General features: G+C 42.2%; 3 protein-coding genes across 3 annotated transcripts; all 3 read right to left on the bottom strand.

Annotated features, from left to right (window-relative positions):
- Positions 1-1153: 1153 nt before the first annotated feature.
- LOC115054510 (golgin subfamily B member 1-like) lies at positions 1154-13149 on the bottom strand. Its single transcript, XM_029519758.1, has 4 exons — positions 10127-13149; positions 9996-10081; positions 9835-9844; positions 1154-7166 (listed from the first exon to the last, which is right to left on the bottom strand). Exons 1-4 carry the CDS (start codon positions 13147-13149, stop codon positions 1232-1234), a joined length of 9054 nt encoding a protein of 3017 aa, XP_029375618.1. The 3' UTR covers positions 1154-1231.
- Positions 13150-15935: 2786 nt separating this feature from the next.
- On the bottom strand, positions 15936-18295 carry LOC115053815 (golgin subfamily A member 6-like protein 1). Its single transcript, XM_029518622.1, has one exon. The coding sequence runs from the start codon at positions 17917-17919 to the stop codon at positions 16273-16275; it is 1647 nt and encodes a 548-aa protein (XP_029374482.1). The 5' UTR covers positions 17920-18295; the 3' UTR covers positions 15936-16272.
- A 146-nt stretch (positions 18296-18441) lies between these two features.
- On the bottom strand, positions 18442-22467 carry htatsf1 (HIV-1 Tat specific factor 1). The gene is made up of 10 exons (XM_029518624.1): positions 22284-22467; positions 21818-21982; positions 21316-21550; positions 21109-21156; positions 20861-21015; positions 20197-20360; positions 19966-20062; positions 19726-19815; positions 19479-19616; positions 18442-19029 (listed from the first exon to the last, which is right to left on the bottom strand). The coding sequence occupies exons 2-10, from the start codon at positions 21980-21982 to the stop codon at positions 18769-18771; spliced, it is 1353 nt and encodes a 450-aa protein (XP_029374484.1). The 5' UTR covers positions 22284-22467; the 3' UTR covers positions 18442-18768.
- Positions 22468-22643: the final 176 nt, after the last annotated feature.

The following is a 22643-nucleotide window of genomic DNA, read 5'->3' as shown; positions in this document are numbered from 1 at the left end:
GTTGAAAATCATATTTGGTGAGCGTGAAGTATGAAACACGAAACATTTGTCAATTTATTGTTGTTGACTATAATGGCAGGAGTCAGAAGAGCAGAATATGTTTTCTCTGAAAACATTTCATGGCTTCACAACTGTTGCTCACATCGCTGCTGAAGTCCTGATGTGACATGTTGAGTCACATGTTACTTTCTGGAGATGTGACTAAGTTTAACCAACCCATTAATGAGAACAGCAGGGTTATAGTGCTATCTAGTGGTGAGGCAGATTAAGTTCAACACTTCTATGATTCAGTCGTTGACCAGAAGTTACTAGAGGTAAAGTTAAACCATTTTTAAAAATATCTTATATTTCGCTGTTTGGACTGTCTGCTTAGATATACGTCGTGGTAATATTTCTCTGAAATCACTTTTTTTGATTATTATTATTCTATTGACCAAGACACAAGAGTTAAATGACAGAACTTGAAGAGACACCAAACGTTATTTAGAGGTGATTAAAACCTTTTCTCATCCCTGAGGATCGCACACCTAAATACTTTGGTGTAAAACTAAAGTGATACCACTGGAGGAGTATTTCTCTGATGTTTGACAGATCTCAGCTGCAGGAAACCCCAAATCATCATTAAAAAGTCTAATCATTTAAATGACCAAATTACCTCTGGTCTAGTTTTTATGCATGTATTTTTACAATCTATTATAAAGACAGAAATGAATGTAATAATTTTTGATTGATTTTTGATTTATTTTTTTAGATAGATAGTAGGATAGTAAGAAAGATAGTGAATAGAAAAAAGTTGGAAAAAGAAAGTGTGAAAAGATTGATATAGAGAAAGTAAAGTAAAAATAAAAATAAATAAATAAGTAAAAATAAAAAAAGTATAGGTGGGGACTGTCAGACTGTCAGCTTGATGTGCATGTCTTTGGACTGCAGGAGAACTAGAGTACCTGGAGAAGCCTACGCAGACAAAAAGTCAACATGCAAACACCACAAAGAAAGGTTATTACTGTGAGGTGGGAAGGGGTTGAGGGGTGAAGGGAAAAGGGTGAGAGAGAGAGAGAGAGAGAGAGCAAGAGAAGGAATTGTATCAGTGGAGGGGAATGGACAGACAGTTGTTGTCTTTCTTCTCCCTCTTCTTCTGCTCCTTCATCTCATTCATCAGCCTCTCCCGTGCCTCCTTCTTTGCTTTCATTTTTTCCTTTTCTATATCTGCCTTTTCCTTATCAGACATTATTTATAGCCTATGAAGCTTGATGTTCAACATAGTGAGGTGATAGATGTGTTCCTCCATTGCGTTGGTCCTTTTTTTCCAGTCCTCCTCTTTGGCGAGCCACCTCTCCTCCATGTCTGCCTTGATGTACTGCTGCACTTCTGCATCGATCCTTGTTTCACTGAGTTCTTCAGCCAGTTTGATGCATCGCTCATGTTCCTCTTCCAGCTGTTTGGTGACGACTTCAAAATTTGTGTTGAGCCGCTTCTCTCTGGCTTTTAGGGTCTCAATGTAATTCATAAAGTAGTCCAGTGTTGAAAATATGAAGTCTTTCCACTTGGCCAACGCCATCTTTTCTTCCTCCCAGCTGTTCTCTTTGATGGCTATTGTCTCCTTCAAAGCTGAAATTTCAATTTCCCTCTCTACTTTCATCTGGTCTTGGATCTGCTCCGCCTCGGTCTTGGTTTTACGGAGCTGTTCCTCCAAGAGCAGGACTTGGTCTTCTGTCTTTTTTAACGTTTTTGCCACCGCTTCATGTTTGTTCTGCATCTGCTTCTCGCTGGTTTTTACGATGTCGAAGTTCTCCACCAGGTCGTCCAAGCTCTTCTGGGTGATGTTCAGCTTCGATGCAATGAAGTCTCTCTCTTTGATCAACGCCATCTTTTCTTCCTCCCAGCTGTTCTCATTGATGGCTATTGTCTCCTTCAAAGCTGAAATTTCAATTTCCCTCTCTACTTTCATCTGGTCTTGGATCTGCTCCGCCTCGGTCTTGGTTTTACGGAGCTGTTCCTCCAAGAGCAGGACTTGGTCTTCTGTCTGCTTTAACATTTTTGCCACCGCTTCATGTTTGTTCTGCATCTGCTTCTCTCTGGCTTTCGCGATGTCGAAGTTCTCCATCAGGTCGTCCAAGCTCTTCTGGGTGATGTTCAGCTTTGATGAAATGAAGTATCTCTCTTTGATCAACGCCATCTTTTCTTCCTCCCAGTTGTTCTCTTTGATGGCTATTGTCTCCTTCAAAGCTGAAATTTCAATTTCCCTCTCTACTTTCATCTGGTCTTGGATCTGCTCCGCCTCGGTCTTTGTTTTACGGAGCTGTTCCTCCGCCTCGGTCTTGGTTTTACGGAGCTGTTCCTCCAAGAGCAGGACTTGGTCTTCTGTCTTTTTTAACGTTTTTGCCACCGCTTCATGTTTGTTCTGCATCTGCTTCTCGCTGGCTTTCGCGATGTCGAAGTTCTCCATCAGGTCGTCCAAGCTCTTCTGGGTGATGTTCAGCTTTGATGAAATGAAGTATCTCTCTTTGATCAACGCCATCTTTTCTTCCTCCCAGTTGTTCTCTTTGATGGCTATTGTCTCCTTCAAAGCTGAAATTTCAATTTCCCTCTCTACTTTCATCTGGTCTTGGATCTGCTCCGCCTCGGTCTTTGTTTTACGGAGCTGTTCCTCCGCCTCGGTCTTGGTTTTACGGAGCTGTTCCTCCAAGAGCAGGACTTGGTCTTCTGTCTTTTTTAACGTTTTTGCCACCGCTTCATGTTTGTTCTGCATCTGCTTCTCGCTGGTTTTTACGATGTCGAAGTTCTCCATCAGGTCGTCCAAGCTCTTCTGGGTGATGTTCAGCTTTGATGAAATGAAGTATCTCTCTTTGATCAACGCCATCTTTTCTTCCTCCCAGTTGTTCTCTTGGATGGCTATTGTCTCCTTCAAAGCTGAAATTTCAATTTCCCTCTCTACTTTCATCTGGTCTTGGATCTGCTCCGCCTCGGTCTTGGTTTTACAGAGCTGTTCCTCCAAGAGCAGGACTTGGTCTTCTGTCTTTTTTAACGTTTTTGCCACCGCTTCATGTTTGTTCTGCATCTGCTTCTCGCTGGTTTTTACGATGTCGAAGTTCTCCATCAGGTCGTCCAAGCTCTTCTGGGTGATGTTCAGCTTCGATGCAATGAAGTCGCTCTCTTTGATGAACGCCATCTTTTCTTTCTCCCAGCTGTTCTCATTGATGGCTATTGTCTCCTTCAAAGCTGAAATTTCAATTTCCCTCTCTACTTTCATCTGGTCTTGGATCTGCTCTGCCTCGGTCTTTGTTTTACGGAGCTGTTCCTCCGCCTCGGTCTTGGTTTTACGTAGCTGTTCCTCCAAGAGCAGGACTTGGTCTTCTGTCTTTTTTAACGTTTTTGCCACCGCTTCATGTTTGTTCTGCATCTGCTTCTCGCTGGTTTTTACGATGTCGAAGTTCTCCACCAGGTCGTCCAAGCTCTTCTGGGTGATGTTCAGCTTCGATGCAATGAAGTCTCTCTCTTTGATCAACGCCATCTTTTCTTCCTCCCAGCTGTTCTCATTGATGGCTATTGTCTCCTTCAAAGCTGAAATTTCAATTTCCCTCTCTACTTTCATCTGGTCTTGGATCTGCTCCGCCTCGGTCTTGGTTTTACGGAGCTGTTCCTCCAAGAGCAGGACTTGGTCTTCTGTCTGCTTTAACATTTTTGCCACCGCTTCATGTTTGTTCTGCATCTGCTTCTCTCTGGCTTTCGCGATGTCGAAGTTCTCCATCAGGTCGTCCAAGCTCTTCTGGGTGATGTTCAGCTTTGATGAAATGAAGTATCTCTCTTTGATCAACGCCATCTTTTCTTCCTCCCAGTTGTTCTCTTTGATGGCTATTGTCTCCTTCAAAGCTGAAATTTCAATTTCCCTCTCTAATTTCATCTGGTCTTGGATCTGCTCCGCCTCGGTCTTTGTTTTACGGAGCTGTTCCTCCGCCTCGGTCTTGGTTTTACGGAGCTGTTCCTCCAAGAGCAGGACTTGGTCTTCTGTCTTTTTTAACGTTTTTGCCACCGCTTCATGTTTGTTCTGCATCTGCTTCTCGCTGGTTTTTACGATGTCGAAGTTCTCCATCAGGTCGTCCAAGCTCTTCTGGGTGATGTTCAGCTTTGATGAAATGAAGTATCTCTCTTTGATCAACGCCATCTTTTCTTCCTCCCAGTTGTTCTCTTGGATGGCTATTGTCTCCTTCAAAGCTGAAATTTCAATTTCCCTCTCTACTTTCATCTGGTCTTGGATCTGCTCCGCCTCGGTCTTGGTTTTACAGAGCTGTTCCTCCAAGAGCAGGACTTGGTCTTCTGTCTTTTTTAACGTTTTTGCCACCGCTTCATGTTTGTTCTGCATCTGCTTCTCGCTGGTTTTTACGATGTCGAAGTTCTCCATCAGGTCGTCCAAGCTCTTCTGGGTGATGTTCAGCTTCGATGCAATGAAGTCGCTCTCTTTGATGAACGCCATCTTTTCTTTCTCCCAGCTGTTCTCATTGATGGCTATTGTCTCCTTCAAAGCTGAAATTTCAATTTCCCTCTCTACTTTCATCTGGTCTTGGATCTGCTCCGCCTCGGTCTTGGTTTTACGGAGCTGTTCCTCCGCCTCGGTCTTGGTTTTACGTAGCTGTTCCTCCAAGAGCAGGACTTGGTCTTCTGTCTTTTTTAACGTTTTTGCCACCGCTTCATGTTTGTTCTGCATCTGCTTCTCGCTGGTTTTTACGATGTCGAAGTTCTCCACCAGGTCGTCCAAGCTCTTCTGGGTGATGTTCAGCTTCGATGCAATGAAGTCTCTCTCTTTGATCAACGCCATCTTTTCTTCCTCCCAGCTGTTCTCATTGATGGCTATTGTCTCCTTCAAAGCTGAAATTTCAATTTCCCTCTCTACTTTCATCTGGTCTTGGATCTGCTCCGCCTCGGTCTTGGTTTTACGGAGCTGTTCCTCCAAGAGCAGGACTTGGTCTTCTGTCTGCTTTAACATTTTTGCCACCGCTTCATGTTTGTTCTGCATCTGCTTCTCTCTGGCTTTCGCGATGTCGAAGTTCTCCATCAGGTCGTCCAAGCTCTTCTGGGTGATGTTCAGCTTTGATGAAATGAAGTATCTCTCTTTGATCAACGCCATCTTTTCTTCCTCCCAGTTGTTCTCTTTGATGGCTATTGTCTCCTTCAAAGCTGAAATTTCAATTTCCCTCTCTACTTTCATCTGGTCTTGGATCTGCTCCGCCTCGGTCTTTGTTTTACGGAGCTGTTCCTCCGCCTCGGTCTTGGTTTTACGGAGCTGTTCCTCCAAGAGCAGGACTTGGTCTTCTGTCTTTTTTAACGTTTTTGCCACCGCTTCATGTTTGTTCTGCATCTGCTTCTCGCTGGTTTTTACGATGTCGAAGTTCTCCATCAGGTCGTCCAAGCTCTTCTGGGTGATGTTCAGCTTTGATGAAATGAAGTATCTCTCTTTGATCAACGCCATCTTTTCTTCCTCCCAGTTGTTCTCTTGGATGGCTATTGTCTCCTTCAAAGCTGAAATTTCAATTTCCCTCTCTACTTTCATCTGGTCTTGGATCTGCTCCGCCTCGGTCTTGGTTTTACAGAGCTGTTCCTCCAAGAGCAGGACTTGGTCTTCTGTCTTTTTTAACGTTTTTGCCACCGCTTCATGTTTGTTCTGCATCTGCTTCTCGCTGGTTTTTACGATGTCGAAGTTCTCCACCAGGTCGTCCAAGCTCTTCTGGGTGATGTTCAGCTTCGATGCAATGAAGTCTCTCTCTTTGATCAACGCCATCTTTTCTTCCTCCCAGCTGTTCTCATTGATGGCTATTGTCTCCTTCAAAGCTGAAATTTCAATTTCCCTCTCTACTTTCATCTGGTCTTGGATCTGCTCCGCCTCGGTCTTGGTTTTACGGAGCTGTTCCTCCAAGAGCAGGACTTGGTCTTCTGTCTGCTTTAACATTTTTGCCACCGCTTCATGTTTGTTCTGCATCTGCTTCTCTCTGGCTTTCGCGATGTCGAAGTTCTCCATCAGGTCGTCCAAGCTCTTCTGGGTGATGTTCAGCTTTGATGAAATGAAGTATCTCTCTTTGATCAACGCCATCTTTTCTTCCTCCCAGTTGTTCTCTTTGATGGCTATTGTCTCCTTCAAAGCTGAAATTTCAATTTCCCTCTCTAATTTCATCTGGTCTTGGATCTGCTCCGCCTCGGTCTTTGTTTTACGGAGCTGTTCCTCCGCCTCGGTCTTGGTTTTACGGAGCTGTTCCTCCAAGAGCAGGACTTGGTCTTCTGTCTTTTTTAACGTTTTTGCCACCGCTTCATGTTTGTTCTGCATCTGCTTCTCGCTGGCTTTCGCGATGTCGAAGTTCTCCATCAGGTCGTCCAAGCTCTTCTGGGTGATGTTCAGCTTTGATGAAATGAAGTATCTCTCTTTGATCAACGCCATCTTTTCTTCCTCCCAGTTGTTCTCTTTGATGGCTATTGTCTCCTTCAAAGCTGAAATTTCAATTTCCCTCTCTACTTTCATCTGGTCTTGGATCTGCTCCGCCTCGGTCTTTGTTTTACGGAGCTGTTCCTCCGCCTCGGTCTTGGTTTTACGGAGCTGTTCCTCCAAGAGCAGGACTTGGTCTTCTGTCTGCTTTAACATTTTTTCCACCGCTTCATGTTTGTTCTGCATCTGCTTCTCTCTGGCTTTCGCGATGTCGAAGTTCTCCATCAGGTCGTCCAAGCTCTTCTGGGTGACGTTCAGCTTTGATGAAATGAAGTCTCTCTCTTTGATAAACTCTTTTTCTTTCTCGCCGCTGTTCTCTTTGGTGCTGAACTTCTCCTTCAGGGCTGCAATTTCTTCAGTCAGCTTCTCATTTTCCCTCTTTGAGTCGATAAGGGCTAGTCGGAGAGCATGCAGCATTTTAGTTGGTCTAGGATGCTGTTCAGCTGAATTTGCTTCCATTGTAGATGAACAAAGATCTACCGGTTGTGGAGTTATAGTGAAAGTTGTACCAACGTTTGGTGGTAGTGAAAAACTTTGTCTGGTCGTCGTGACGAACTTCTTCTGTCTGGTCCGAGTGAAGAACTTTTTCTGTCTGGTCCGAGTGAAGAACTTTTTCTGTCTGTAGTGAACTTGCTGTGTGTGATTTGGTGGACTAAGAGTATTTCTCTGATATTTATAAAGAACGAGTTCCTTTGATCTTCAATCATCAAAGGAGCCCAGGAGGAATTTGTGATGTCATGTGATGACATCATCAGAGCTCAGGGTTCCTGTAACCAAGTGGAGCGCTACTGGAAAAATTTTAATATCAACAAATATGGCCGACATTATAATGAGTCCAGCCATTTTAAACAATAACAAAACAGCATAGATTCTCTTTAAAAATCCAAACATCAACACGTCAAATCTCTTATAGTGAATATTGTGTACAGTTTAACAAAGGAAATTGAAATGATAAATTGGTTTGAAAAATAGGTGACATTCCTCTTGAAAATAAACTAATTGTTGCAGCTTTACTAAAAAATTTGGTTGGTACATTTTAAAAATAGGAAAAGTTTTCTGATTCCTTGCATTTTTCTGTGGGTGTGTTCTACGATCATCTTTATATAGAACCTGGATTTTCTGTGACGTTTATAATGTTAAATATAGTAAAATATGGAGGGAGAAACAAGCTTAGACAACAGAAATATTACTATGATATTATAAAAGTGAAGAACAAAACAGAGCAAATTACTGCTATTTAAAATAAAAATGAAACTTGAAATTGAACAGACTGCTGCAATTCAAATCCAGCACTGGTTCAGTCTGTTATATTTAGTTATTCACTCATATCTTAAGGTCATCAGAACATCACTAAAAACAATGTTACACACTGAAACAGATAGTGAGAGCTATGCTTTTAAGGAATAATAATCTTATTTAACCACAATATAAACTACAACGATGAAGAGAGATTAGGCAAAAATCATACTTTTATTTCTCTACATTACAAAACTACCGAAACTGTCCTGTTCCTCCCCCCTGATCATCACAGACTTGCTGCAGTTCACCTTTAAGTAGGAGTGTCCTTATTGGTTGCCATGGGGACCAAAGACATGAAGCGTCTAGGCCTTGTCCTCAGCCTCCTCATCACTTCCTGCTAGGCTGCTGTCTGTAGAGTCCACCTCCTGTTCCTGTGAGGACTGCGGGTGTTTTCCTGGGGGCTGCTCTCCCTCTGTGGTGTTGGATGACTCTGTAGGTTCTGTGGCAGCGCTTCTCTCTCCTGGTTTGGTGGCAGGGCTGTTCTGCTGGGTTTGATCACCTGCCTCCAGGAAAGTAGACCAACCCTTTAGTCGTTCCTCTCGCTCCCGTGCCGTCTTGGCTGCTCGTCAGACCTAGAGGTCTTTTTCCCAAGCGATCTCCAGGGTGGACTCAAGGGAACAGAGCTCACACACACACAAACACCGACCCTCCCCTCACATGCTCTGTCCATTTCCTTCTCTGTTTCTGCTCTAATCCCATATCTTTCTCTGTCTGCACCTCCTCGTTGACTCATACAGTATTGCTGCATTAGTTCTTAACTATGCTGCCGTCACAGTTTATTGGAAAACTGAGAACACAATGTTCAAAATCAAGCATTGTGTTCTTGGCCCAGCTAAACCCGCTCTACCACATGCACCCATTTGCACATTGCATGCTTTGTGGGTGTTTTAAGACTTTATTTATCCAGGTTTATACCACTGGGATTAAGGATCTCAGTTATAAGGAAGACCTGGTCTAGACCGCAGCACTTTCGGTGACAGCCAGAAAAAGTGTTTCCTACTATGAAATATATTTGGGTATCTTAATATATGCTTATGTATGCTCATTTGTGGCAGGTAAAAGTACTGGTACGTTACCTGCCCCAAATGAGTGCAGCACTTTGAAAATATGCCCTGCACCAACTGTTGAAAATCATATTTGGTGAGCGTGAAGTATGAAACACGAAACATTTGTCAATTTATTGTTGTTGACTATAATGGCAGGAGTCAGAAGAGCAGAATATGTTTTCTCTGAAAACATTTCATGGCTTCACAACTGTTGCTCACATCGCTGCTGAAGTCCTGATGTGACATGTTGAGTCACATGTTACTTTCTGGAGATGTGACTAAGTTTAACCAACCCATTAATGAGAACAGCAGGGTTATAGTGCTATCTAGTGGTGAGGCAGATTAAGTTCAACACTTCTATGATTCAGTCGTTGACCAGAAGTTACTAGAGGTAAAGTTAAACCATTTTTAAAAATATCTTATATTTCGCTGTTTGGACTGTCTGCTTAGATATACGTCGTGGTAATATTTCTCTGAAATCACTTTTTTTGATTATTATTATTCTATTGACCAAGACACAAGAGTTAAATGACAGAACTTGAAGAGACACCAAACGTTATTTAGAGGTGATTAAAACCTTTTCTCATCCCTGAGGATCGCACACCTAAATACTTTGGTGTAAAACTAAAGTGATACCACTGGAGGAGTATTTCTCTGATGTTTGACAGATCTCAGCTGCAGGAAACCCCAAATCATCATTAAAAAGTCTAATCATTTAAATGACCAAATTACCTCTGGTCTAGTTTTTATGCATGTATTTTACAATCTATTATAAAGACAGAAATGAATGTAATAATTTTTGATTGATTTTTGATTTATTTTTTTAGATAGATAGTAGGATAGTAAGAAAGATAGTGAATAGAAAAAAGTTGGAAAAAGAAAGTGTGAAAAGATTGATATAGAGAAAGTAAAGTAAAAATAAAAATAAATAAATAAGTAAAAATAAAAAAAGTATAGGTGGGGACTGTCAGACTGTCAGCTTGATGTGCATGTCTTTGGACTGCAGGAGAACTAGAGTACCTGGAGAAGCCTACGCAGACAAAAAGTCAACATGCAAACACCACAAAGAAAGGTTATTACTGTGAGGTGGGAAGGGGTTGAGGGGTGAAGGGAAAAGGGTGAGAGAGAGAGAGAGAGAGAGCAAGAGAAGGAATTGTATCAGTGGAGGGGAATGGACAGACAGTTGTTGTCTTTCTTCTCCCTCTTCTTCTGCTCCTTCATCTCATTCATCAGCCTCTCCCGTGCCTCCTTCTTTGCTTTCATTTTTTCCTTTTCTATATCTGCCTTTTCCTTATCAGACATTATTTATAGCCTATGAAGCTTGATGTTCAACATAGTGAGGTGATAGATGTGTTCCTCCATTGCGTTGGTCCTTTTTTTCCAGTCCTCCTCTTTGGCGAGCCACCTCTCCTCCATGTCTGCCTTGATGTACTGCTGCACTTCTGCATCGATCCTTGTTTCACTGAGTTCTTCAGCCAGTTTGATGCATCGCTCATGTTCCTCTTCCAGCTGTTTGGTGACGACTTCAAAATTTGTGTTGAGCCGCTTCTCTCTGGCTTTTAGGGTCTCAATGTAATTCATAAAGTAGTCCAGTGTTGAAAATATGAAGTCTTTCCACTTGGCCAACGCCATCTTTTCTTCCTCCCAGCTGTTCTCTTTGATGGCTATTGTCTCCTTCAAAGCTGAAATTTCAATTTCCCTCTCTACTTTCATCTGGTCTTGGATCTGCTCCGCCTCGGTCTTGGTTTTACGTAGCTGTTCCTCCAAGAGCAGGACTTGGTCTTCTGTCTGCTTTAACATTTTTGCCACCGCTTCATGTTTGTTCTGCATCTGCTTCTCTCTGGCTTTCGCGATGTCGAAGTTCTCCATCAGGTCGTCCAAGCTCTTCTGGGTGATGTTCAGCTTTGATGAAATGAAGTATCTCTCTTTGATCAACGCCATCTTTTCTTCCTCCCAGTTGTTCTCTTTGATGGCTATTGTCTCCTTCAAAGCTGAAATTTCAATTTCCCTCTCTACTTTCATCTGGTCTTGGATCTGCTCCGCCTCGGTCTTGGTTTTACGGAGCTGTTCCTCCAAGAGCAGGACTTGGTCTTCTGTCTTTTTTAACGTTTTTGCCACCGCTTCATGTTTGTTCTGCATCTGCTTCTCGCTGGTTTTTACGATGTCGAAGTTCTCCACCAGGTCGTCCAAGCTCTTCTGGGTGATGTTCAGCTTCGATGCAATGAAGTCTCTCTCTTTGATCAACGCCATCTTTTCTTCCTCCCAGCTGTTCTCATTGATGGCTATTGTCTCCTTCAAAGCTGAAATTTCAATTTCCCTCTCTACTTTCATCTGGTCTTGGATCTGCTCCGCCTCGGTCTTGGTTTTACGGAGCTGTTCCTCCAAGAGCAGGACTTGGTCTTCTGTCTGCTTTAACATTTTTGCCACCGCTTCATGTTTGTTCTGCATCTGCTTCTCTCTGGCTTTCGCGATGTCGAAGTTCTCCATCAGGTCGTCCAAGCTCTTCTGGGTGATGTTCAGCTTTGATGAAATGAAGTATCTCTCTTTGATCAACGCCATCTTTTCTTCCTCCCAGTTGTTCTCTTTGATGGCTATTGTCTCCTTCAAAGCTGAAATTTCAATTTCCCTCTCTACTTTCATCTGGTCTTGGATCTGCTCCGCCTCGGTCTTTGTTTTACGGAGCTGTTCCTCCGCCTCGGTCTTGGTTTTACGGAGCTGTTCCTCCAAGAGCAGGACTTGGTCTTCTGTCTTTTTTAACGTTTTTGCCACCGCTTCATGTTTGTTCTGCATCTGCTTCTCGCTGGTTTTTACGATGTCGAAGTTCTCCATCAGGTCGTCCAAGCTCTTCTGGGTGATGTTCAGCTTTGATGAAATGAAGTATCTCTCTTTGATCAACGCCATCTTTTCTTCCTCCCAGTTGTTCTCTTGGATGGCTATTGTCTCCTTCAAAGCTGAAATTTCAATTTCCCTCTCTACTTTCATCTGGTCTTGGATCTGCTCCGCCTCGGTCTTGGTTTTACAGAGCTGTTCCTCCAAGAGCAGGACTTGGTCTTCTGTCTTTTTTAACGTTTTTGCCACCGCTTCATGTTTGTTCTGCATCTGCTTCTCGCTGGTTTTTACGATGTCGAAGTTCTCCATCAGGTCGTCCAAGCACTTCTGGGTGATGTTCAGCATTGATGAAATGAAGTCTCTCTCTTTGATGAACGCCATCTTTTCTTTCTCCCAGCGGTTCTCTTTGATGGCTATTGTCTCCTTCAACGCTGAAATTTCAATTTCCCTCTCTACTTTCATCTGGTCTTGGATCTGCTCCGCCTCGGTCTTGGTTTTACGGAGCTGTTCCTCCAAGAGCAGGACTTGGTCTTCTGTCTTTTTTAACGTTTTTGCCACCGCTTCATGTTTGTTCTGCATCTGCTTCTCGCTGGTTTTTACAATGTCGAAGTTCTCCATCAGGTCGTCCAAGCTCTTCTGGGTGATGTTCAGCTTCGATGAAATGAAGTCGCTCTCTTTGATGAACGCCATCTTTTCTTCCTCCCAGCTGTTCTCATTGATGGCTATTGTCTCCTTCAACGCTGAAATTTCAATTTCCCTCTCTACTTTCATCTGGTCTTGGATCTGCTCTGCCTCGGTCTTGGTTTTACGGAGCTGTTCCTCCGCCTCGGTCTTGGTTTTACGGAGCTGTTCCTCCAAGAGCAGGACTTGGTCTTCTGTCTTTTTTAACGTTTTTGCCACCGCTTCATGTTTGTTCTGCATCTGCTTTTCGCTGGTTTTTACGATGTCGAAGTTCTCCACCAGGTTGTCCAAGCTCTTCTGGGTGATGTTCAGCTTCGATGAAATGAAGTCGCTCTCTTTGATGAACGCCATCTTTTCTTTCTCCCAGCTGTTCTCTTTGATGGCTATTGTCTCCTTCAACGCTGAAATTTCAATTTCCCTCTCTACTTTCATCTGGTCTTGGATCTGCTCCGCCTCGGTCTTGGTTTTACGGAGCTGTTCCTCCAAGAGCAGGACTTGGTCTTCTGTCTTTTTTAACGTTTTTGCCACCGCTTCATGTTTGTTCTGCATCTGCTTCTCGCTGGTTTTTACGATGTCGAAGTTCTCCATCAGGTCGTCCAAGCTCTTCTGGGTGATGTTCAGCTTCGATGCAATGAAGTCTCTCTCTTTGATGAACGCCATCTTTTCTTCCTCCCAGCTGTTCTCATTGGTGCTGAACTTCTCCTTCAGGGCTGCAATTTCTTCAGTCAGCTTCTCATTTTCCCTCTTTGAGTCGATAAGGGCTAGTCGGAGAGCATGCAGCATTTTAGTTGGTCTAGGATGCTGTTCAGCTGAATTTGCTTCCATTGTAGATGAACAAAGATCTACCGGTTGTGGAGTTATAGTGAAAGTTGTACCAACGTTTGGTGGTAGTGAAAAACTTTGTCTGGTCGTCGTGACGAACTTCTTCTGTCTGGTCCGAGTGAAGAACTTTTTCTGTCTGGTCCGAGTGAAGAACTTTTTCTGTCTGGTCGGAGTGAAGAACTTTTTCTGTCTGTAGTGAACTTGCTGTGTGTGATTTGGTGGACTAAGAGTATTTCTCTGATATTTATAAAGAACGAGTTCCTTTGATCTTCAATCATCAAAGGAGCCCAGGAGGAACTTGTGATGTCATGTGATGACATCATCAGAGCTCAGGGTTCCTGTAACCAAGTGGAGCGCTACTGGAAAAATTTTAATATCAACAAATATGGCCGACATTATAATGAGTCCAGCCATTTTAAACAATAACAAAACAGCATAGATTCTCTTTAAAAATCCAAACATCAACACGTCAAATCTCTTATAGTGAATATTGTGTACAGTTTAACAAAGGAAATTGAAATGATAAATTGGTTTGAAAAATAGGTGACATTCCTCTTGAAAATAAACTAATTGTTGCAGCTTTACTAAAACATTTGGTTGGTACATTTTAAAAATAGGAAAAGTTTTCTGATTCCTTGCATTTTTCTGCGGGTGTGTTCTACGATCATCTTTATATAGAACCTGGATTTTCTGTGACGTTTATAATGTTAAATATAGTAAAATATGGAGGGAGAAACAAGCTTAGACAACAGAAATATTACTATGATATTATAAAAGTGAAGAACAAAACAGAGCAAATTACTGCTATTTAAAATAAAAATGAAACTTGAAATTGAACAGACTGCTGCAATTCAAATCCAGCACTGGTTCAGTCTGTTATATTTAGTTATTCACTCATATCTTAAGGTCATCAGAACATCACTAAAAACAATGTTACACACTGAAACAGATAGTGAGAGCTATGCATTTAAGGAATAATAATCTTATTTAACCACAATATAAACTACAACGATGAAGAGAGATTAGGCAAAAATCATACTTTTATTTCTCTACATTACAAAACTACCGAAACTGTCCTGTTCCTCCCCCCTGATCATCACAGACTTGCTGCAGTTCACCTTTAAGTAGGAGTGTCCTTATTGGTTGCCATGGGGACCAAAGACATGAAGCGTCTAGGCCTTGTCCTCAGCCTCCTCATCACTTCCTGCTAGGCTGCTGTCTGTAGAGTCCACCTCCTGTTCCTGTGAGGACTGCGGGTGTTTTCCTGGGGGCTGCTCTCCCTCTGTGGTGTTGGATGACTCTGTAGGTTCTGTGGCAGCGCTTCTCTCTCCTGGTTTGGTGGCAGGGCTGTTCTGCTGGGTTTGATCACCTGCCTCCAGGAAAGTAGACCAACCCTTTAGTCGTTCCTCTCGCTCCCGTGCCGTCTTGGCTGCTCGTCAGACCTAGAGGTCTTTTTCCCAAGCGATCTCCAGGGTGGACTCAAGGGAACAGAGCTCACACACACACAAACACCGACCCTCCCCTCACATGCTCTGTCCATTTCCTTCTCTGTTTCTGCTCTAATCCCATATCTTTCTCTGTCTGCACCTCCTCGTTGACTCATACAGTATTGCTGCATTAGTTCTTAACTATGCTGCCGTCACAGTTTATTGGAAAACTGAGAACACAATGTTCAAAATCAAGCATTGTGTTCTTGGCCCAGCTAAACCCGCTCTACCACATGCACCCATTTGCACATTGCATGCTTTGTGGGTGTTTTAAGACTTTATTTATCCAGGTTTATACCACTGGGATTAAGGATCTCAGTTATAAGGAAGACCTGGTCTAGACCGCAGCACTTTCGGTGACAGCCAGAAAAAGTGTTTCCTACTATGAAATATATTTGGGTATCTTAATATATGCTTATGTATGCTCATTTGTGGCAGGTAAAAGTACTGGTACGTTACCTGCCCCAAATGAGTGCAGCACTTTGAAAATATGCCCTGCACCAACTGTTGAAAATCATATTTGGTGAGCGTGAAGTATGAAACACGAAACATTTGTCAATTTATTGTTGTTGACTATAATGGCAGGAGTCAGAAGAGCAGAATATGTTTTCTCTGAAAACATTTCATGGCTTCACAACTGTTGCTCACATCGCTGCTGAAGTCCTGATGTGACATGTTGAGTCACATGTTACTTTCTGGAGATGTGACTAAGTTTAACCAACCCATTAATGAGAACAGCAGGGTTATAGTGCTATCTAGTGGTGAGGCAGATTAAGTTCAACACTTCTATGATTCAGTCGTTGACCAGAAGTTACTAGAGGTAAAGTTAAACCATTTTTAAAAATATCTTATATTTCGCTGTTTGGACTGTCTGCTTAGATATACGTCGTGGTAATATTTCTCTGAAATCACTTTTTTTGATTATTATTATTCTATTGACCAAGACACAAGAGTTAAATGACAGAACTTGAAGAGACACCAAACGTTATTTAGAGGTGATTAAAACCTTTTCTCATCCCTGAGGATCGCACACCTAAATACTTTGGTGTAAAACTAAAGTGATACCACTGGAGGAGTATTTCTCTGATGTTTGACAGATCTCAGCTGCAGGAAACCCCAAATCATCATTAAAAAGTCTAATCATTTAAATGACCAAATTACCTCTGGTCTAGTTTTTATGCATGTATTTTTACAATCTATTATAAAGACAGAAATAAATAAATGAATGTAATAATTTTTGATTGATTTTTGATTTATTTTTTTAGATAGTAGGATAGTAAGAAAGAGTAAATAGAAAAAAGTTGGAAAAATAAAGTGTTAAAAGATAGATATAGTGAAAGTAAAGTAAAAATAAAAATAAATAAATAAGTAAAAATAAAAAAAGTATAGGTGGGGACTGTCAGACTGTCAGCTTGATGTGCATGTCTTTGGACTGCAGGAGAACTAGAGTACCTGGAGAAGCCTACGCAGACAAAAAGTCAACATGCAAACACCACAAAGAAAGGTTATTACTGTGAGGTGGGAAGGGGTTGAGGGGTGAAGGGAAAAGGGTGAGAGAGAGAGAGAGCAAGAGAAGGAATTGTATCAGTGGAGGGGAATGGACAGACAGAGGGAAGGGGAAGGGGATGGGGGGAGCGTCTTACCCCTCTTGTCCTCCCTCCTGTTCCCCTCGTCGGTTCTTCTGTTCCTTCGCCCTCTTTTTTATCTCCTTTTTTTCTTGCTTCTGCTTCGCCTTCCTCTCCATCTTCTCCCTCTTATTCTGCTCCTTCATCTCATTCATCAGCCTCTCCCGTGCCTCCTTCTTTGCTTTCATTTTTTCCTTTTCCATATCTGCCTTTTCCTTATCAGTCATTATTGATAGCCTATGAAGCTTGATGTTCAACATAGTGAGGTGATAGATGTGTTCCTCCATTGCGTTGGTCCTTTTTTTCCAGTCCTCCTCTTTGGCGAGCCACCTCTCCTCCATGTCTGCCTTGATGTACTGCTGCACTTCTGCATCGATCCTTGTTTCACTGAGTTCTTCAGCCAGTTTGATGCATCGCTCATGTTCCTCTTCCAGCTGTTTGGTGACGACTTCAAAATTTGTGTTGAGCTGCTTCTCTCTGGCTTTTAGGGTCTCAAAGTTTTTCATAACTTGGTCCAGTGTTGAAACTATGAAGTCTTTCCACTTGGCCAACGCCATCTTTTCTTTCTCCCAGCTGTTCTCATTGATGGCTATTGTCTCCTTCAAAGCTGCGATTTCAATTTCCCTCTCTACTTTCATCTGGTCTTGGATCTGCTCCGCCTCGGTCTCGGATTTACGTAGCTGTTGCTCCAAGAACAGGATCCAGTCTTCTGCCTTTTTTAATATTTTTGCCACCGCTTCATGTTTGTTCTGCATCTGCTTCTCTCTGGCTTTTGCAATGTCGAAGTTCTCCATCAGGTTGTCCAAGCTCTTCTGGGTGACGTTCAGCTTCGATGCAATGAAGTCTCTCTCTTTGATCAACGCCATCTTTTCTTCCTCCCAGCTGTTCTCATTGATGGCTATTGTCTCCTTCAAAGCTGAAATTTCAATTTCCCTCTCTACTTTCATCTGGTCTTGGATCTGCTCCGCCTCGGTCTTGGTTTTACGGAGCTGTTCCTCCAAGAGCAGGACTTGGTCTTCTGTCTGCTTTAACATTTTTTCCACCGCTTCATGTTTGTTCTGCATCTGCTTCTCTCTGGCTTTCGCGATGTCGAAGTTCTCCATCAGGTCGTCCAAGCTCTTCTGGGTGACGTTCAGCTTTGATGAAATGAAGTCTCTCTCTTTGATAAACTCTTTTTCTTTCTCCCAGCTGTTCTCTTTGGTGCTGAACTTCTCCTTCAGGGCTGCAATTTCTGCAGTCAGCTTCTCATTTTCCCTCTTGGAGTTGATAAGGGCTTGTCGGAGAGCATGCAGCATTTTAGTTTGTCTGGGATGCTGTTCAGCTGAATTTGCTTCCATTGTAGATGAACAAAGATCTACTGGTTGTGGAGTTATAGTGAAAGTTGTACCAACGTTTGGTGGTAGTGAAAAACTTTTTCTGTCTGGTTGTCGTGAAGAACTTTTTCTGTCTGGTCCGAGTGAAGAACTTTTTCTGTCTGGTCGGAGTGAAGAACTTTTTCTGTCTGGTCGGAGTGAAGAACTTTTTCTGTCTGTAGTGAACTTGCTGTGTGTGATTTGGTGGACTAAGAGTATTTCTCTGATATTTATGAAGAACAAGTTCCTTTGATCTTCAATCATCAAAGGAGCCCAGGAGGAACTTGTGATGTCATGTGATGACATCATCAGAGCTCAGGGTTCCTGTAACCAAGTGGAGCGCTACTGGAAAAATTTAAATATCAACAAATATGGCCGACATTATAATGAGTCTAGCCATTTTAAACAATAACAAAACAGCATAGATTCTCTTTAAAAATCCAAACAACAACACATCAAATCTCTTATAGTGAATATTGTGTACAGTTTAACAAAGGAAATTGAAATGATAAATTGGTTTGAAAAATAGGTGATATTCCTCTTGAAAATAAACTAATTGTTGCAGCTTTACTAAAACATTTGGTTGGTATATTTTAAAAATAGGAACAGTTTTCTGATTCCTTGCATTTTTCTGCGGGGGTGTTCTACGATCATCTTTATATAGAACCTGGATTTTCTGTGACGTTTATAATGTTAAATATAGTAAAATATGGAGGGAGAAACAAGCTTAGACAACAGAAATATTACTATGATATTATAAAAGTGAAGAACAAAACAGAGCAAATTACTGCTATTTAAAATAAAAATGAAACTTGAAATTGAACAGACTTCTGCAATTCAAATCCAGCACTGGTTCAGTCTGTTATATTTAGTTATTCACTCATATCTTAAGGTCATCAGAACATCACTAAAAACAATGTTACACACTGAAACAGATAGTGAGAGCTATGCATTTAAGGAATAATAATCTTATTTAACCACAATATAAACTACAATGATGAAGAGAGATTAGGCAAAAATCATACTTTTATTTCTCTACATTACAAAACTACCGAAACTGTCCTGTTCCTCCCCCCTGATCATCACAGACTTGCTGCAGTTCACCTTTAAGTAGGAGTGTCCTTATTGGTTGCCATGGGGACCAAAGACATGAAGCGTCTAGGCCTTGTCCTCAGCCTCCTCATCACTTCCTGCTAGGCTGCTGTCTGTAGAGTCCACCTCCTGTTCCTGTGAGGACTGCGGGTGTTTTCCTGGGGGCTGCTCTCCCTCTGTGGTGTTGGATGACTCTGTAGGTTCTGTGGCAGCGCTTCTCTCTCCTGGTTTGGTGGCAGGGCTGTTCTGCTGGGTTTGATCACCTGCCTCCAGGAAAGTAGACCAACCCTTTAGTCGTTCCTCTCGCTCCCGTGCCGTCTCTTCCACCTGCACAGGAAGGGTGAACATGACCTCTGACCAAAGAAAAAGTACTCTAGAAATGCAATACTGTGCTCTTGAACACCAGGATAAAAGCTCAGTACATCTTCTTAGATGTGACACAGCTGCTGCTGAGCCACTGAACAAATTACACATCTGTTTCCACAGCCTGAGTATTTCTCACAGTGACACAGTTAAATTTTTACTTCCATGTTTAAAATCTCTGATAACAGACACACATCTCAGGGTTCATGTATAGACAACATGAAAGGTTGGAAAAAGTACTAATCAAATTGTTTGATGTTTGAGCTACTAGCAGTCTGATCAGTGATCATGTACAGTCTTCTCCTACAAGTTATAGTTAATATTACTGTGTAATATTGGTTTGTAATCTCAGTCCTACATTTCAAATTTATTTTTTCACTACTTTCGAAATTAGTATTTTGCAGTTGGTCTACCTGATAGTCGGTTGTTCCATCCCAAAGCTGAGCAGCCAGCTGCCTTCCTCCAAACCAACGACCATTGAATGACAAAATGCAAGCATCGGCTATCTCAGGCTCCTTGAATGCGACTGATGCCACACCATCCGGGTGTCTCTGGAGCGCAAACACAATCACAGACCAGCCCTTTAATCATGCTACTGATGGGAAATTCTCACTCATTTCTTCTGTGACTTTGAAATAGCACTGAAGACTTTCGACTCACATCGAATAGGATGACCTTTTTGACCTCGCCAAACTTCTCACACTCTGTCCGAAGATCTTCGCGATACTCATTCAACACCAGAGGGTCTTCCTAGAGAGAGAGAGAAAAAAAAAAAAGCAGCACAATTTTTAGATTGGATGGTGTGTGTCTGTGTGTTTGTAAGAGTGTATGAGAGTATCAGAGAGACAGAGAGAAAGAGGGAAAGCGAAGAGAGTGTGTATGTGCTTGTGTTTTTCTCACCTCAAAGTCGCTGGGGTGGAACATGTTTCTGATGATCACAACCTTTTCATGCCGCTTCCTCACGTCTCCTTGTTTCTCTGGCCTCCAGTCCAACTGTCTACATCGATGAAGACAAAGACGGACAAGATGTAAATGTTCAATCACATGTACTGTCTTAATCCACTTCAGCATTGTCGGGGATGGAGTTAATTCTCGATGCAGAATCAGAGGTTAGATTCAAAGAAATTTTACTTCTGTTGCTGTTGCAGCTTCTTCCTGTAATCTTTGCTCTTCTTTTTCTTCTTACTGGCATCATACTGGCCCTTAAGCTCAAATCGTGCTGCTTCCACATGGAGTCTATAACCTCTGACTTCTGACTCATCAATCAGTCGCATGGCAAGAGCAACTGACTCCTTCTGCAGAAAATAAAAAAGAAGAAAATATTTCAGATGTGTGTCATCAATTGCCAGAGGCCTCCTGTCACTGTCAAAAGTTTCTGGTGGAAAACACACAAAACATAAGCTAAAAAAGCAACATACAACATACAGTGTCTTTACATACATGAAGTCTACAGGTTGCAGCTAGCTTTCTCCAGTGAGATAATTTCCTTTACCACAATTAGAAAGTGTTCTGTCACAACTAAGGTGGGAGATCACTGGAAGAAAACTCTTCCACTTACATTACAGTATTTCAGGTAGCGATTCAGTATTGTTGCATTAATCACTCAATCATTTTATTGCTGAATGACCTCATTCTTTAATGGGGTAAAATGAAGTGATCCAAGTCTTTGTACACTGATGTGTTCATACACGTGTAGTACATATACACAAATACATATGAACAGAGGACCATATTTACATCATCTGAACCTTCATGGATATGAGAAACTATAAATTAAGTATATGGATAAACTAACCTTGAGATAGCAGCAGAGGCCATCTCCCTTCAGATTTCCTTCTTTGTCCTTGTACAGTTTGACCTTGTACTCCTCAGTAATGGGATCCCGCATGACAATTCCACATTTAGACATTAATTCAACAAATTCTTCAGTGCTGATGTCAGGGGGCAGACCTGGGAACATGAGACCAGGAAACAAAAATATGAGCATGAAAGAAAAGGATGAACAGATTCAGCTACTTAACAATGATTATTAGTGATACCAACCTGACACATAAACATTTGTGTTTTTGTTGTCATCGATATCAAACCATCCTATAAGACAAAAGTCAACAAAAGAAAAGCTTTAATTACACAATGCGGTTTATACAAAGTTAACTCAGACATTGCATGCATGCATGCATGCATGCGTCTAAGCTTTAAACAAACCTAATCACAATTGTTTTACACCAATGAGTGTAACCTATGTCTAACCTGGCTCTGCTTTCCTCTTCTCCCCTTTCTGCTTGGTTTCTTGGGCTGGGGTCTCCTGCTGGTCTGGGCTCTGGTTCAGGGTAGCATCTGCTGGTCCCTGCTTTTCTGAAGGTTTGCTGTTTGGTTCAGGGGCTGCTGAGTCAGTGCTGCTCACTGCTGCGTTGTTTAAATCTGGCTCTCCCTCTTTTGTGAAGCCATAGTTGGCCTGGTAGGCTGCAATGAAGTCCTCTGATATCTGGGGACATAATGAAAACCTACTTAACATTAACACAGAAACTTGCTCAGACCAGTTTTTTCACACCACATGCAAATAAAAAGAGGAGAGAGAAAGAGAGGGAAATCACACTGCGTCATTAATTAATACAATTAGGCGACTGCACCAGTACTTCTGAGTAAAGAGGAGACCATAATTAGTGTTGACAAAACAGGGCCATTTGAACACAGCATTGTGCCGATTGCTCAAATATAAAATATATAACTAAAAGGCAAAAAATGTGCATACTTTAGGGAACCAGGCCTTCTTTTCGTGGTCCCAGTCGTACACAGTCCCATCTTCCGGGTCGGTGTAGGTGTAGGGGTCAGAACCATCCTCGGTCCTCTGGCCGTAGAGCTCCTGCATCCGCAGCTGCTCCATGAACTCTTTGTTGGCATTTGTGTCGCCACTCATCTGCAACAGGATGTGAAATTGTCAGATAACACTGGCATCTCAGCATATACAAAACAATGATGTTATGAACACATGTGGTATGTTTTTTTTTTTTTAACACTGCTGTAATGTTGACTTAATATCCAGCTTTATCGTTTCTTCTTTGATATGTGAGCGGATGCTCAAAAGTCACAATGCAGGTGTAGTTGGTCTGATGTAGTTCCGAAAACTGTGTAATGAACGAAGTGGACCGACAGAAAGGCAGGAGAGATGGCCGAAGCAGGGCAGTAAACACATTCCCCACATAGCTAGCTAGCATTACCTTCTCCTCAGATAGTCGGTATAAACTTATATCTGCGAGCGTCAACGAAACAGATACCCTCCGTCCAAAGGGAAAAACACAGAAACCCGCTCCTCTGCTTGGATTTTGTATCTTTAAAGTTAATTTACACTTAATAATTAGCGTTATTTCACCGCCTGCTAACGTTTCACCTCCAGTCCGCGATGACGCTTGAATCAAATACTTCCGGTGTCAGATTCAGCACGCGCATGCGTGACAGTTTTTGAAAAGGCGCACTCGGTTATTGACACAGCCTGTCCCGGTTCGTAATTAACGAAAGACGAAGTATTCAACCGACGGAGATGTCCGATCACTCCGCTCGCTGGTTGTGCGCGAGAGAGC

This window comes from Echeneis naucrates, chromosome 14, assembly GCF_900963305.1.
Source record: "Echeneis naucrates chromosome 14, fEcheNa1.1, whole genome shotgun sequence".
Taxonomy (NCBI): domain Eukaryota; kingdom Metazoa; phylum Chordata; class Actinopteri; order Carangiformes; family Echeneidae; genus Echeneis; species Echeneis naucrates.
Note: the sequence above shows the minus strand (reverse complement) of the source record. Positions and strands in the feature narration are given on the sequence as shown.

Excerpts from the sequence above, each read along its gene's own strand:
- LOC115054510 (XM_029519758.1), bottom strand. The coding sequence starts at position 13,149 with ATGGAAGCAAATTCAGCTGAACAGCATCCTAGACCAACTAAAATGCTG. Across the intron at positions 10,082-10,126 it reads TTGAACATCAAGCTTCATAG|AAAAATGAAAGCAAAGAAGG; the intron begins GCTATAAATAAT and ends TATAGAAAAGGA.
- LOC115053815 (XM_029518622.1), bottom strand. The coding sequence starts at position 17,919 with ATGATGTCATCACATGACATCACAAGTTCCTCCTGGGCTCCTTTGATG.
- htatsf1 (XM_029518624.1), bottom strand. The coding sequence starts at position 21,982 with ATGAGTGGCGACACAAATGCCAACAAAGAGTTCATGGAGCAGCTGCGG. Across the intron at positions 19,617-19,725 it reads AAAAGGTCATCCTATTCGAT|AGACACCCGGATGGTGTGGC; the intron begins GTGAGTCGAAAG and ends TTTGCGCTCCAG. Across the intron at positions 19,030-19,478 it reads ATGGAACAACCGACTATCAG|GTGGAAGAGACGGCACGGGA; the intron begins GTAGACCAACTG and ends CTTCCTGTGCAG.